Here is a 15815-nt window from a genome sequence, read left to right on the forward strand (position 1 = left end):
CTGTAACTTGGCCTCTGATCACGCTTTTGCTGTGTCCCAAAGATTTTGGTGTGTTGTATTTTCATTCTCGTTTGATTCAAGGAATTTTTGAATTTCATTTTTTATTTCTTCTGTCACCCCATCTTTCTTAAGGAGGGTGTTGTTCAGTTTCCATGTGTATGCTCTTTTTCTGTTGATCTTCTTATTGTTGATTTGTAATTTAATAGCATTGTAATCTGAGAAGATGTTTGCAGTATTTCTATATTTTTAAATTTATGAAGGCTTGCTTTATAGCCTAACATATGGTCTATCAGGGAGGATGTTCCATGTGCACTGGAAAAGAATGTATATTATGCTGTTGTTGGGTGAATTGCTCTGTAGATGTCTATAAGGTCAAGTTGGTGAATTGTATTGTTTAGCTCTTCTGCATCTTTGTTGAGTTTCTTTCCAGTTGTTCTATGTTTCATTGAAAGTGGTGTATTAAAGTCTCCCACTATGACTGTGGAGTCATCTGTTTGGCTTTTCAGCTCTTTTAAAGTCTGATTTATGTATTTTAGGGCTCTTTCATTGGGTCCATAGGTATTTATTATGCTTATATCTTCTTGTTCAATTGATCCTTTAATCATTATATAATGTCCTTCCTTGTCTCATATGGTGGTTTTTGTCTTAAAGTCAATTTGATCGGAAATTAATATTGCCACTCCTGCTCTTTTTTGGTTGCCATTTGCTTTTATATCTCTTTCCAACCTTTGATTTTTAGTCTATTTTTGTGTTTGTCTCTAAGATCTGTCTCTTGTAGACAGCATAGTTATGGGTTATGTTTTCTTATCCAGTCTACAACTCTCCATCTCTTGAGTGGTGCACTTAACCCATTAACATTTAGTGTAATTATCGACAAGTATGAATTGGTTGTTGTCATTTTGTTATGTGTGTTTTTTTTTTTTTTTATGGTGTTCCTGGTTTCTTTGTTCCATATAATTCTCTGTGCTGAGCTCATTATGTTTATCAATTGTGTTATCATTTCCTTTGTTGCTGTTGTTTTAGTATTTGCTGAATATTTGTGCTTGTCCTCTTTTTATTGTGAAGTGAGGGTTTATCATTTTTATTTGAACCCTATGATTTATAATTTTCTCTCCAAGTTTAGAACAGTCCATTCTATCTTGTAATTCTCTTGACTTCCTCACCATTTAGAAGTTCTGTAACTACATAGTATTTTCCCTTTTTGGTTTGTAGTTGTCCTCACTTGCCAGTTGATGTCTCTGGTTCCCTGTTTACAATCTTGTAAGCTTATTTTACTTTGGATACGTCTGTAGCTGTATTGGTTTCTGGGTTATGTCATCATGTGTATTAATGGTTGATTATTGTTTGCTATTATTGGTTCTCTGTTCAAAGGACTCTCTTTAGTAGCTCTTGTAAGGTTGGTCTAGTTTTAACAAATTCCCTTTACTTTTTGCTTATCTGGAAATCTAATTTCACTATCATATTTGAGGGACAATTTTGCCAGGTATATAATTCTTGGTTGGAAATTTTTCTCTTTCAGAGTTTTATATATACCATCCCATTGCCTTCTCACTTGCATGGTTTCTGCTGAGAAATCAGCGCTTATTCTTATTGGTTGTCCTTTGTAAGTAACTTTTTGTTTTTCCCATGCTGCTCTCAAGATTCTTTCTTTGTCTTTGGTTTTGATGACTTTGATGATGATATGTCTTGGTGATTTTCTTTTGGGGTCTATCCTGTTTGGGGTTCGTTGGGCTTCCTAATGGATATATTCTCATCTTTCACCATATCAAGGAAGTTCTCTTCCAACAAATATTGGACAATTTTCTCAGTGGTTTTATTTTTCTGTTCCTGTTCTGGAATTCCAGTGACACGTAGGTTATTCCTTTTAATGGTATCCCACATGAACCTTAGGCTTTCTTCATTTTGTTTTGATCTTTTTTCTGTATGATCTCTTTCCAAAGAAGTATTCAGGTATTTGTCTTCAGTCTCATTAATTCTGTCTTCCATTGATTCAATTCTGCTCTTTTGCCCTTTAATGTGTTATCTATATCTGAAAATTTAGTATTAATCTTCCGGATTTCTATCTGTAGATTTCGAATTATTTCTGATCTTTCATTTATTTTGTCATTTTGTTCTTGTATTTTCTTCCGAAATTGTTCTGGGGTTTTATCTGCCTTTTCCTTAATCTTGTCAGTGTTTTCCTTGATCTGTTTCTCAGTCCTTTGAAGATACCTAAATATAATTCTTTTGAATTCCTTATCAGGAAGTTCCCATGCTGCTTCTTCCTCAGGGATGTGTTCTAGGTCTGTATCCTGCTCCCTTGTTTCTACCACTTTATCTTGCTTCTTTGTGTGGACTGTGATGGTCTGTTGTCTCTGAGATGTGACATTGTGATGTTGTTGTATTATATCTCTGTTAACTGTTTGTGAAGAGCAGCCAAGGGTGAGTCAGGCTTTTCTTGGTGGTGGTTTATCGTTGGCCCATTGGTGGAGAAGGAAGTCGTGGCTCTCACTCAGTAAGTGAAGCTGCAGGAAGTATGGGTGTAGTTGTGTCGTATGGGCACTTTTGCTGTCTCTCACTCAGTTAGTCAAAGATAAAAATTGAATAACCATCAAAAAACTAAAAGCAAATGGACAAAAAATACACCATGTAATCACACAGGAACAATAACGAAAAAAAGAAAAAGAAAATAAAAACCCAGCAATATCTGGGGAGAGGGCAATAAGAGAAAAAAGGCACAGTAGGAGAATAATGAAGAAAAGAATGGGAAAAACGCAAAAAGAAAATCAAGGAACGCGGTTCACCACAAGAAAGAAAATATTGTAACCAGGAACAGGGAAGAGAGAAAAGGCTGAAAACTAGAATCTTTCTAGTCGTGGTGTCCAGAATGTCCTTGTGGTTCCCAGCAAGTAGAACCTATTCTTAGGTCCCTGGAATGTGGGAGAATGCTGTCGCTTTAAATATCCAAAATGTTCCAACCACTTGTAAACATTCAAAATGGCTGCGCCCTCTAGACAGGAAAAAGTCCATAGCTCAGCCCACCTTCCTCTTCACTGCTTCCCCTTTTTTTCGCTGGCCACCAGTGCAGTCCTCTCTGCCTCCCCTGGCTAGCAGGTCCAATTTTTAGGTTAATTCTTAGGTCCTAACACCACTCAGCAATATCCAAGCTGTCTGTGCCATCAGGATCAGTGCCAGACTGCAGCTTTGTATGTCTCCTTTTTGGTGTTTTCATGCAAATTCTTCTACTATTTGGAGTTTAGTACACTTCTATATCTTTCCCTTCAAAGCTCAGGGCTATAGGATTATCTTTTGTATCTGTATTAATTGGTTCTCCTTTTCTTTGCTGAAGAGGGTCTGTGCAGTCTTTCTGCCTATTCAGCCATCTCACCAGAACTTCCTAGCCTCATTATTTTAATCTGGGCTCCTGACTAGGGCACTTTAGAAAGTGAAGACTAACTTCTATTCTTAAAAAGTATTAAAATCACTTCTTAGTCTTTGTTATTTACTTTATAGAACAAATAAATAAAGTATTTTAATGCATTTGTTTTAATTTGTTAAGATTCTAACAGGTCTCAGGTAAAAGATTTTGGGCCTAGTACTTTAAAACTGTATTTCAAATAGATACATACTTATAAACCTTTTACAAAAGAATGAGGACGTGCATGCTGCATCATAACATGGTTACTTTTCTTTTAAAGTTCCATAGTAGACTTTTTTTCAATTTGGGGGTCTAATTTAATCATTTGAACCAAAGCTTATTTAAATATTGCTGGACACATCTTTTCAACTTTCTAGGTAATGACCTGTGTTTGGTGTAATAAAAAGGGTCTCTTGGCCACCAGTGGCAATGATGGCACCATCCGGGTGTGGAATGTCACCAAGAAGCAATATTCACTGCAACAGACCTGTGTATTCAACAGATTGTGAGTGCTAACATTAGCTCTTTCATGTAACATTTAAAATCAGAGAATCCTAAATATGTCTCATCTTGGTTAATATAATCAAGCTGTCACTAAAATTTTTAAAATAGACTTAGTATATCTCCAGTGAATAATTTTTTAGAATATCATACTATTATTCAGAATATTTTATTGTTTATAATATTATATTTTTTAGTGTGTATCATTCAGAATTAAATCAAACTTTATGAGCAAAAAAACACTCAGTTGGATACCACAACAGGTAAATTTTCCTCCAGTCATCAAGGACTATTTCGGAATTAGAGTAATTATTTTGTTTTGTGTCATAATGTTGTTGTTATGTGCCGTTGAGTCGGACTCGACTCATAGCGACTCCTCCTTGGGTTTCTGAGGCAGTATCACTACAGAAGTAGATTGCCCGGCCTTCCTTGCGAGGAGTGGCTGGTGGGTTTGAACCACCAGCCTTCTGGTTAGTAGTCAAGTGCCTTAGGCACTATGCTACCAGAGCTCCTGTGTCATAATGTAAGCATCCTGTATAGTCTTGTAGTCAGCTATAGGTAATACTTTTCCAAGGACTTCCTAGAGTTAAGCAAACTGGAATAATAATCTCAAATAATAACCATATATAATCCATACAAAATCTGAATGCGTTTGTTGACATGACACCACATTAAGTGGTGAACAATCTAAGCATCACATGTTTACATTATCGTAAACATTAGTGAATGTGTGATTGTCAAATACTGCTAGCCACGCTTTTGCAGTGTAAGACTGCTATTCTGTACTCTAATCTGTAAAAACAAACAAAGAAAAAAAAAACCCAAGCTCACTGGCATTGAGTCAATTCCAACTCATAATGACCCCTTTTGGGTTTCCAAGGCGGTAAACCTTTATGGAAGTAGATTGCCCAGTCATCCTTCCATGGAGTGGCTGATGGGTTTGAATCACCAACCTTCTGGTTAGCAGTCAAGTGCCTTAGGCACTACGCCACCAGAGCTCTTTTCTTTAGTCTATATGAAACCCTTAGTTTAAAGTTTTGGTTTAATTTATTTGGTGATTAGAATTCCATACATATCTTTTATATTCTAGGGAAGGAGATGCTGAGGAAAGCCTGGGATCACCCAGTGATCCAAGTTTCTCACCTGTTTCCTGGAGTATCAGTGGCAAATATCTAGCTGGGGCTTTGGAAAAGATGGTGAATATCTGGCAAGTTAATGGTAAGTGTCAAGTAAGTACTGGGAAATTCTTGAAGGTACTTTTAAAACTGCTGTTTACCCATCCTTTCTCTTAGCCTCAGTATGAACAAGGACTTCTCTTTACCTTGAAACTCATGAACTATTCAACAACTATTAAAATCCAAACATAGTATGGTTTAGGTTAGAGAAGAAGTATCATTCCCTGACTTTCCTTTCCAGGAATTTAACTAACCGGATAGTTGTAAGCTAAAAATTATTTTCATGTACTACTAAGTGTTCAGATTAAAGTTTGAGAATTAGTGGTCACTGAATTTTAAGCTATGTAGTCTTCTGAATTGCTTTAAATATTTCTATTAATTTTGTTTGCCTCAGGGCTATAAACTCTTGTCAATTTTATTATTCCTTTCTGGAAAGCAAAAAGTCATTGTTGTTATCTTGGGCTTATTAGTACTTTTGTTCATTTTCACATGTTTGAGCAACAGCTAACTTTAACTGTAGGTAAATTTCTTATGTTAACTTGGTTATCACTAATTATTAGGAAAAGACTTATTTGTTTGGCATTTGTACACTAAGTGTTTTCCTTTATTTTCTCCTTTGTAAAGCTATTCTTTTTGTCCTATTAATGGTTATAGAACAATCTATTAACTTGGTAGTTATATATAACATATAAATGAAGGATCTTGAGTTCTCAATCTTATCAGTAGGTTATTACAAAATTGAGAACTGCTTTGAGTGTCTGTTGGAATTAAGTAAAATTTTTTTTTCTTCTGTTTTCAAGAATTAAGTAACAACTGGTTAACATTTTCCCTCTCTTCAGGAGGAAAAGGATTAGTAGATATTCAGCCGCATTGGGTATCTGCCCTGGCTTGGCCAGAAGAAGGTCCAGCTGCAGTGTGGTCAGGGGAGTCTCCAGAATTACTGTTGGTGGGACGGATGGATGGATCTCTTGGACTTATTGAGGTTGTCGACGTGTCCACCATGCACCGTCGAGAATTGGAGCATTGCTATCGAAAGGATGGTAAGTGACTGAACTTGTGTCCAGTTGAGAAAATCCCTTCCCCTCAGTCAAGTACTTTTTGCACTTGAATTTTTGGCACTTGAATTTTAAAAATGCTGAGTGGATATTACTTTTGGCTTTTGTTTTCTAGACCGCCCAGTGGTGCATTATGTTAATTAGTGTTTTGGTTACTTTGTGCAGCTCTAACAGAAATACCATAGGTGGATGGCTTTAACAAACAGGAGTTTATTCTCTTATAGTTCTGGAGGCTAAAAGTCCGAGTTCAAAGTGCCAAAATCTAGGTGCTGAGTGAAAGCCCCTTGACTGTGGGCTTCAGTTCTGCCTCTTGCTCCCAGCTCACTGAATCTGGAGGCTTTTCTTCACTCAGGCAACTACTGGCTGCTGAGACTGACAAATCAAAGGTTGACAAGGAAAAAGGGACAGTTCCAGTATTAACCAAACCATATGGCAGGCCACTGATTCAAGTCCATTAACAGTCCCAAGATTGACAGACAATGTGGCAGGCTGCCGAACGACGACTCAGCTACATGCAGGATTCAAATGTGCTAAAAGCTACAGGGAGCTCTGGTGGCATGGTGCCTAAGGCATGTGACTGCTAACCAGAAGGCTGGTGGTTCAAACCCACCAGCCATTTCTCAGAAGGAAGGTTGGGCAATCTACTTCTGTAGTGATACCACCTCAGAAACCCAAGGAGGGGTCGCTATGAGTCAGATCCGACTTGACAGTAGTGAGTTTTTTGTTTTGTTTTGTTTTGTTTTTTAAAGCTGCAGACCATTCCCAAAGTTTCTTCTTATATGCTGGAAGCAGACTACATCCCTAAAACAGCTACTCAGCTGCTCACAGCAGATTCCACCATGAGTTGATTGCCAGTCTCATCATGGGGAATGACTATCACCAGCTGCCCAGGCACTCAGAACCAGGCCCAGCCAAGTTGACACATAACCTTAACCAGCACAATTAGTTACTAAGTTGAAAGATACTTCTCTCCTACGTGCAACCACCCGTCACTGCCAAAATGAGATTTAATAACATACTGGTCATTCATATTTTGTGTAAGTGATTTATAGCAGGGTCCAAGTCTTCCTTACAAGTTGGAATGCTAAAGAGAAAGACAATAATAATTATTAGTAGAGATAAAATTATTAACCAGTGAGTAAAAATTGGGAAAATGTCAGGGAGGAGGGAGAATTTCTGATCTTGCAAGAGGTAGTAGTCTACTTTCATTCATTTTCTCACTATTACCTTTGAATGGGTAGGCACCTTATTAGATAGTTTTTGTTTTTTGTTTTGTGGGAGTGGGGCAATTCAAAAATCATAGTCCCTACTTGTGTGGTACTACTTACTCTTATCAAAAGAACAGTTTTTTTGTTTTGCTTAGTGTCTTTGAATAGGTAATACCTTCATATGTTTCAAAAATTAAAAACTTTAAAAAGATATACAGTGAAAAGTCTTTCTCTATCCAGTTCCTACTCTACTCTACCCCCACAGAGAAATACGGTTTTTTATTTCTTTTGGAGCTTTCCAATGTTGTATATACTTAAAGAAGCAAATAGAAAGAGAGGTTTCTAGAATAGAACATTTTTGGTAGAATGTGGAACCATATTGCATAGGGAATATTAAATAACCAGAAGAAGGAACATGTGATTTTCTTTGTATGACTTTAGTTCTCAGTTTTGTGGTAGATTCTTATCCAAAAAGAAGCAACTTGGTACAATGATTTAAAGTCAGTGAGGAAATTAAATTTTGTCTCTTTCACCTGACAAAAGAATAAAAGACAAAAAATGAGATAGCCCTTGATATTTGTAAATAACACTTGAAAAGTAGATTACATGAGTTTGGTGGTTCCATCTTCCTCATCTTCCTCCAGTTGCTGTTGCGTTGACTCCAATTCCTGGTGACCCCCTGTGTGTCAGAGTAGAACTGTGCTCTGTAGGGTTTTCAGTGGCTGATTTTTCAGAATTAGGTGGTTCAGCCTTTCTTATGAACAGCAGTTCCACTCCTAGGTATATACCAGTCTTGATGCATGTTACAGTATGGATGGAGCTGGAAGATGTTATTCCGAGTGAAATAAGTCTGTCACAAAAGGATAAATATTGTATGATCCACCTTATGTGAAAGATCTAGAATAGGCAAACATATAGAAAACAAATGGTTGGAATCAGTTTGATGGCAGTGGATTGGTTTACCAGGGGTTGAGGTGGGAAGAAAGAAGGAAAAGCATTGCTTAGGGGCACTAAGTAAAGTTAAAGGTGGTAGAAAATTTTGGAAACAGATAGTGGTAATGATTGCACAACATGATGAATTAATGTCACTGAATTGTACATATAAAAAAAATTGAAATGGCAAGTGTTAGGTACTATATATTTTTATGACAATAATAATAATAATATGGAATTCCTACATAAGCCTACATTTTGTCTAAATACATTAAAGAGATATTTGAAAACTTAAGTTTAAGTGGTTGAAGTTGCATATATTTGTTTCAAAGTCTCTGTCTTTTAAGTTATGCATGAAAAATAAGTCTCTTTTCTTTTTTTTTTATTGCATTGTATTAGTATCTGTAACTTGTATTGCTTGGTTCAGTGAAGACAGACCATTTGCAGTAGGATATTTTGATGGAAAATTGTTATTGGGAACAAAGGAGCCACTTGAGAAAGGAGGCATTGTTCTGATTGATGCTCATAAGGTAAAACAACTTTGCCAGATAATAATTATTCCTTCTTTTTACTATTTTGTTAATAACTAGTAAAAAAAACAAACTAGTATTTCTTAATACTGGTTTCATAAAATAAATTTTATCTTAAACAGAAGTTGCCGATTCAGATGTTTACAGGGCCATCTGGAGAAGTAACATAAATACATGAAGCCAGATGTTGCAAGGTGTGGAGGAGGGATTAAAACAGGACACAAGAGCACAATGATGACAACTATATAAACATAAAACATATCCTAGAGTTTCTTCTTTTTAAAATTATAATGATTATGAGTCAATATAAATAATGCTTAATAAAATGTACAAATATTAGTGAAACATAAATATATCCTTAGTCAGAATTTCATAATTCATTGATTCAACTTACGTTTATTCAGCTTAGACTGTAACAGATGGATATTGCAGACTCTATTAAAGGGTGAATTGGTCTGGTGATGGGAAATGATATAGTACTATCTGATTTGCATAAATGTTGATTTCAAAATAATTGAGTTATAGAAATATAGGTCATAAATGATTAGATTTAACATATTTATTTGTTAAAGGCATTGTGAAAGAAGCCTTATTCTGATCTTTTTCCTTCCCCCTACCAATTTAAGGATACTCTTGTTAGTATGAAGTGGGACCCAACAGGTCATATTCTTATGACATGTGCCAAAGAAGAAAATGTGAAACTCTGGGGACCTATTTCAGGATGCTGGTGCTGTCTACATTCACTCTGCCATCCATCTATTGTAAATGGCATCGCTTGGTGCAGCCTCCCAGGGAAAGGATCCAATTTGCAGTTACTGATGGCTACGTATGTTGTAAATTTGTGTGTATGTGTGTGTTTGTGTCTTAATTTTTATATTAGTATAAATTGTTAATTGCATTAAATGTGACTTCTCAGTAGTCTTAAACAATTTATTGCCATTTACTATTGATGGTTCAAACCCACCAGCTGCTCTGCAGAAGGAAGATGGGGCAATCTACTTCCTTAAAGATTTACCACCTCAGAAATTCAGTGGGGGTTACTAGGAATCGGAATTGACTTGATGGCAAGGGGTTTGATTTGGATTTTTTTAATTCTTATAATGTGTAGTATCATTAAGAACACCTGAAAGAAAAAGAGAGGAACTTCTGGTGTGACACTTGATATCTAAATATTGCATTCCCAGTTGCATTTCTTATAAAAGGGTATAGTCTATCTACAACAAATACATTTTTAAAATAATTTTGTAGTCATCAGGTCTTAATAATTGTTTGCTGTTTGAAAATATTTTTGTTTGCTTCAGTATATTGATATGTTTTGGCTTTGTGTGATTAATATATATTATATACATATATTTATATATTTTTTTGTTTATTTTGTTTTTTGTTTTAAGTGGCTGTCAGAATGGCTTAGTGTGTGTTTGGTGTGTTCCACAAGATAACACACAAACCAGTGTGACTAGTTCAGAAAGATGGTGGGACCAGGAATCAAATTGCCAGGTAAATGTTCTGGTGTTTTTGAAAGACCTGAAGCCATATATAATACATGTAATCAAAGTAACCCTCCCTTGATTACTAAGATAATTACTATTGTGTCCCAAAAGATCCATTAGGGAAATGAGAATATTTGTCATACTTTGTGAGCTCTCTGAATTAACCTGATTTTAATATAAGTTCAAAAACAGACACCATAATTGTTTGTAAATGTGAGATAGTCAGTATATATTTATTGATGATGATTATGATGTTAATGGATATAACCAGCACTGCAGTAGACTTTATAGTCTAAATTAGTCCTAAATTCAATCCTAGTTCAACCTTGGGAGCATTACTTGCCCAGAGTATCTCTTCCTGATACCAGAAATTCCACCTATGATGAATGATTTGTTTATCTTAAACAGAGGTTGCAAATTCAGATACTTACAAAACCATCTAGGCAAGTAAATCCATGAAGCCAGGAGTTGGAAGTTGTGGGGATGATAAAGAAAAACAGAAGAATATGTGCATTGTAAAGGATATAGCCACAGAGTTGATTGTCTCTCTCCAAATACGAGAGTATATTGTTACCAGATTGTCTGATGTTTTATAAAAGCCCAAAACCCAGTGTTTTAAGTAAACTGTCCTAATACTAACATTGGCAACTGACTTAAAATTGTTTAAAACATTGGGAGCCCAATCAAATCACATCTCTGAGCTACCAGTTTGCAACCTACGTTGCTCTCCCTTTTGTCCATCATACAGATACCCCTGGAAGAAATACACTTTAAGTCATCTTTGGGTAAATGAGTATATCTGGTATGATGCACTGTCATAACTAAAAGTAAGAAGGAGGTTAAGAGCAGGGAGAAGGAAGGAGCAAGGGGTAGATAGCTCTCTAATGGGAGGAATATATCACTGAAGTGGAGGTAGGATACATAAGATAAATCTGGTTTGCTTTCTACTTGTGATTGGAAATAGCCCTCTATACAGGCCTTTCCTATCCTACTTCTAAAACCTGCAGAGTAAACTAGATTAGATACCATGTGACAGACTCATCAGTCAACAAAAAGAGAAACCTGTCAACATATGCAGTTCACAAATATCAGGAGCTTTGATGGTACAGGTGTTAAAGCATTTGGCTGCTAAGAGGTTGATGGTTTGAACCCACCAGCCATTCTCCAAGAGAAAGATGAGGCAGTTGCTTTCATAAAGATTTATAGTTTTTGGAAACCCTATGGAAACACAACAACAACAAAAATTCCCCACTTGTCTGTCATTTGTCATACTGTGGCGGCTTGTGTGTTGCTGTGATGCTGGAAGCTATGCCACTGGTATTTCAAATACCAGGAGGATCACCTATGGGGCACAGGCTTCAGCGGAGCTTCCAGAATAAGAAAGACTAAGAAGAAGTACCTGGCAATCTACTTCTAAAAAAATTAGCCAGTGAGAACGTTATGAATAGCATTAGAACATTGTCTGATACAGTGCTGGAAGATAAGCCCCCAGCTTGGAAGGCACTTAAAATACGAAGAAGAGCTGCCTTTTCAAATTAGAGTTGACCATAATAACATGAATGGAGTAAAGCTTTTAGAACCTTCATTTGCTGATGTGGCATGACTCAAAATTAGAAGAAACAGCTGGAAACATCCATTAGTAATCAGAATGTGTAATGTATGAAGAATGAATGTAGGACAACAGGAAGTCATCACAAATGAAATGTAATACATAAAGATTGATATCCTAGGCATTAGTGAGCTGAAATGGACTGAGGTTGGCTATTTTGAATCAGACAATTATGTGGTCTACCATGCAGGACTGACAAATTGAAGAGAATTGGCAGCACATTCATTGTCAAAAAGACCATTTCAGGACTTATCCGGAAGTTCAGTGCTGTGTCAGTGATAATATCCATATGCTTACAAGGAAGACCAGTTAATAAGACTATTATTCAAATTTATATACCAACCATTAAGGCCAAAAATGTAGAAACTGAAGATTTTTGCCAACTTCTACAGTCTGAAATTGACAAAACATGGAATCAAGACTCATTGATAAATACTAGTGATTGCAATGCAAAACTTGGAAATGAATAAGGATCAGTAGTTGGAAAATATGGCCTTGGTGATAGAAATGGCACCAAGATCACACCAGAGATCACATGATAGAATTTTGCAAGACTAATGACTTATTCATTGCAAATACCTTTTTGCAACAACATAAATGGTGACTAAACACATAGACCTCACCAGATGGAATACACAGGAATCAAATCAGCTACATCTGTGAAAAGAGACAGTGGAGAAGTTCAATATCATGTCAGCAAGGCTAAAGGCCAACTGTGGAACAAACCATCAGTTACCATATGCAAGTTCAAGATGAAACTGAAGAAAATTGAAACAAGTCCATAAGAGTCAAAGTACAACCTTGAATATATCCTACCTGAATTTAGAGACTGTCTCAAGAACAGGTTGATACAGTGAACACTAATGACCAAAGACCAAACGAGTTGTAGAGTGTCATCACAGACATCACACGTGAAAAAAGCAAAGGGTCATTAAAAAGACAGGAAAGAGAGAAAAAACAAAAATGGATATCAGGAGAGATCTAAAACTTTCTCGTGAAAGTAGAGTAGTTAAAACAAATGGAAGAAACGATCAAGTAGAAGAGCCGAACAGGTGATTTCAAAGGGCAGCTCAAGATGACAAAGTAAAGTCTTAAAATAAAATGTGTGAAGACCTGAAGTTAGAAAACTGAAAGGGAAGACCATGCTTAGCATTTCTCAAGATAAGAGAACTGAAGGAAAACATTCAAGCCTCAAGTTGCGATATTGAAGGATTCTGTGGGCAAAATACTGAAAAATGCAGGAAACATCAAAAGAAGATGGAAGGAATACACAGAGTCACTGTGCAAAAAAAAAAAAATATGTCGACATCCAGCCATTTCAGGTGGTAGCATATGATCAAGAACTGGTGGTACTGAAGGAAGAAATCTAAGTTACACCGAAAGCATTGGTAAAAAACAAGGTTCCAGGAATTGACGGAATTCGCAAGTGAGGTGTTTCAACAGAGTGATGCAGTTCTGGAAGCACTCGCTCACCTATGCCAAGAAATTTGGAAGACAGCTACCTGGCCAACCGACTGGAAGAGGTCCATATTTGTGCCCATTTCAAAGAAAGGTGATCCCACAGACTGGAAATTATCAAACAGTATCATTAATATCATACACAAATAATATTTTATTGAAGATAATGCAAAAATGATTGTAGCAATATATTGACAAGAAACTGCCAGAATTTCAAGCCAAATTTAAAAGAGGATATGAAATGAGGGATATCTTGCTGATGTCAGATGGATCTTGGCTAAAGTAGAGAATACCAAAAAGATGTTTACCTGTGTTTTATTGACTCTACAAAGGCATGTAACTGTGTGGATCATAACAAAGTATGGGTAACATTGACAAGAATGAGAATTACAGGAACACTTAATTGTGCTCAAGCAAATTTGTGCATAGGCCAATAGGCAGTTCAGACCGAACAAGAGAATACTGTGTGGTTCAAAATCAAGAAAGGTATGTGTCGGGGTTATATTCTTTCACCGTGCTTATTCATTCCATCCACACCAAAAAAAATACCAAACTCACTGTTGTCGAGTCAGTCCCAACTCATAGCGACCCCACCTTGGGTTTCTGAGACAGTATCTCTACAGAAGTAGATTGCTCAATCTTCCATCCGAGGAGTGGCTGGTGGGTTTGAACTGCCAGCTTTCTGGTTAGCAGTCAAATGCAGTAATCTGAGACGCTGGACTGTATGAAGAATGTGGCATCGGGATTGAAGGAATACTCGTCAGCAGCCTGAAATATGCAGGTGACCCAGCCTTGTTTGCTGTAAGTGAAGATAACTTGAAAATGAAGATCAGAGACTACAGACTTCACTATGGATTACACCTCAATATAAAGAAGCAAAAATCCTTACAACTGGACCAATAAGTATCATCATAAATAGAAAGTATTAAAGTTAACAAGAATTTCATTTTACTTGGATCCACAGTCAGCACCCATGATTGCAGCAGTCAAGATATCAAATGATGTATTGCATTGGGCATATCTGCTGCAAAAGACCTCGGTAAAGTGTTGAAAAGTAAAGATTTCATTTGAGGACTGAGGTGCGCCTAACCCAAGCCATGGTATGTTCAGTCACCTCATATGCATGCAAAAGCTGGAGAGTGAATATGGGAAAGTAAAGAATTGATGCATTTGAATTATGGTGTTGACAAAGAATTTTAAATATATCATGGACTGCCAGAAGAACAAACAAATCTGTCTTGAAGAAGTATAGCCAGAATGCTCCTTAGAAGTGAGGATGGCAAGACTTCACGTCTCATACTTTGGACAGGTTTGTTATCAGGGGGGACCAGACCCTGGAGAAGGACATCATGCTTGGTAAAGTAGAGGCTCAGTGAAAAAGAGTAGGACCCTCAATTAGGTGGATTGACACAGTGACTTCAACAATGAGCTCGAACATAGTGATGAGTGTGAGGATGATGCAGGACCGAGTAGTGTTTTGTTCTGTTGTACATAGGGTCTGTATCAGTCAGAACAGACTCGACAGTACCTAACAACAGCAAGAAAAAAATTACACAAAGCTAAAATTTAAAAATTGGAACACGGGTTAAAAAGTGAAAGTCACAACGTATCTGTTTCTGGAGGATAAATGAAACTTAGAATGTAGTCATTTCTGCCAGTTTTAAGAGTAGCAAAATAGTTTTGGAATGTATCAAAAAAGATATAGCTCAGCTTCAGCAAAAGAAAATCAGATTGATATTTTATTATTTATTCAGTCAGGCTAACTTAGGAGAGAAGTTAGCCTTTTCCCCTCAATTTTATCATCAAAGAAATTTTGATGATAAATTTCCAAGAATGAGATTCTTGGAGAGTGAAATAGATATAGTTTCAAAATAATTTCAAAATGTAAAAGAATGAAGTTCAAAATTTTCAAGAATTAATTATAAATCTTCAGCCTATTTTATAAATTTTGCTTTAAATTCAGTATATGTTTTAAAATGAAAATGAATTACAGGATGGATACAGGAAATCATCAGGAGCCAAGTGTGTCTATCAGCTGCGAGGACACATCACCCCTGTCCGGACCGTTGCCTTTAGTTCTGATGGGTTGGCCCTGGTGTCTGGTGGACTCGGTGGACTCATGAACATTTGGTCTTTAAGGGTAAGAGCATAGATTTTTTTTTTATTGTTGTTGAGGAATTTCCTTTTTACATTAACTTAAATACATATAATGAAAAATTAACCCAACCAATCCCAGTAATATTTTATGTAATAATATCTTTTTTTTTCTTTTTTTATTGTGATTTGGGTGAAGATTTACAGAGCAAATTCACTTTCCATACAGCAGTTCACATATACTTTGTCTCATGTCATTGACCATAGTTTACCACAGTGCAATAGCTCCCCTCCCACTTCCTCCCCATAGTTACTTCTTCCCAGTGTCCATCCCTCCATACACTCCTGCCCCCTGAGCTGTCTCC

The 15815-nt window shown here is 36.5% G+C and overlaps 1 protein-coding gene across 1 annotated transcript in view; it reads left to right on the forward strand.

The window, feature by feature from the left end:
- The window catches only part of HERC1 (HECT and RLD domain containing E3 ubiquitin protein ligase family member 1), a 191859-nt gene that overhangs the window by 143873 nt on the left and 32171 nt on the right, over nucleotides 1-15815 (forward strand). Inside the window, exons 51-57 of the mRNA XM_042783232.1 lie at nucleotides 3775-3902; nucleotides 4989-5116; nucleotides 5913-6113; nucleotides 8669-8799; nucleotides 9426-9625; nucleotides 10191-10296; nucleotides 15350-15496. Coding sequence (XP_042639166.1) covers nucleotides 3775-3902; nucleotides 4989-5116; nucleotides 5913-6113; nucleotides 8669-8799; nucleotides 9426-9625; nucleotides 10191-10296; nucleotides 15350-15496 — 1041 coding nt within the window. The remainder of the gene's footprint in view (nucleotides 1-3774; nucleotides 3903-4988; nucleotides 5117-5912; nucleotides 6114-8668; nucleotides 8800-9425; nucleotides 9626-10190; nucleotides 10297-15349; nucleotides 15497-15815) is intronic.

This window comes from Orycteropus afer, unplaced genomic scaffold (genome assembly GCF_000298275.1).
Source record: "Orycteropus afer afer isolate SDZICR_OR568_19922 unplaced genomic scaffold, OryAfe1.0 scaffold00015, whole genome shotgun sequence".
NCBI classification, from domain to species: domain Eukaryota; kingdom Metazoa; phylum Chordata; class Mammalia; order Tubulidentata; family Orycteropodidae; genus Orycteropus; species Orycteropus afer.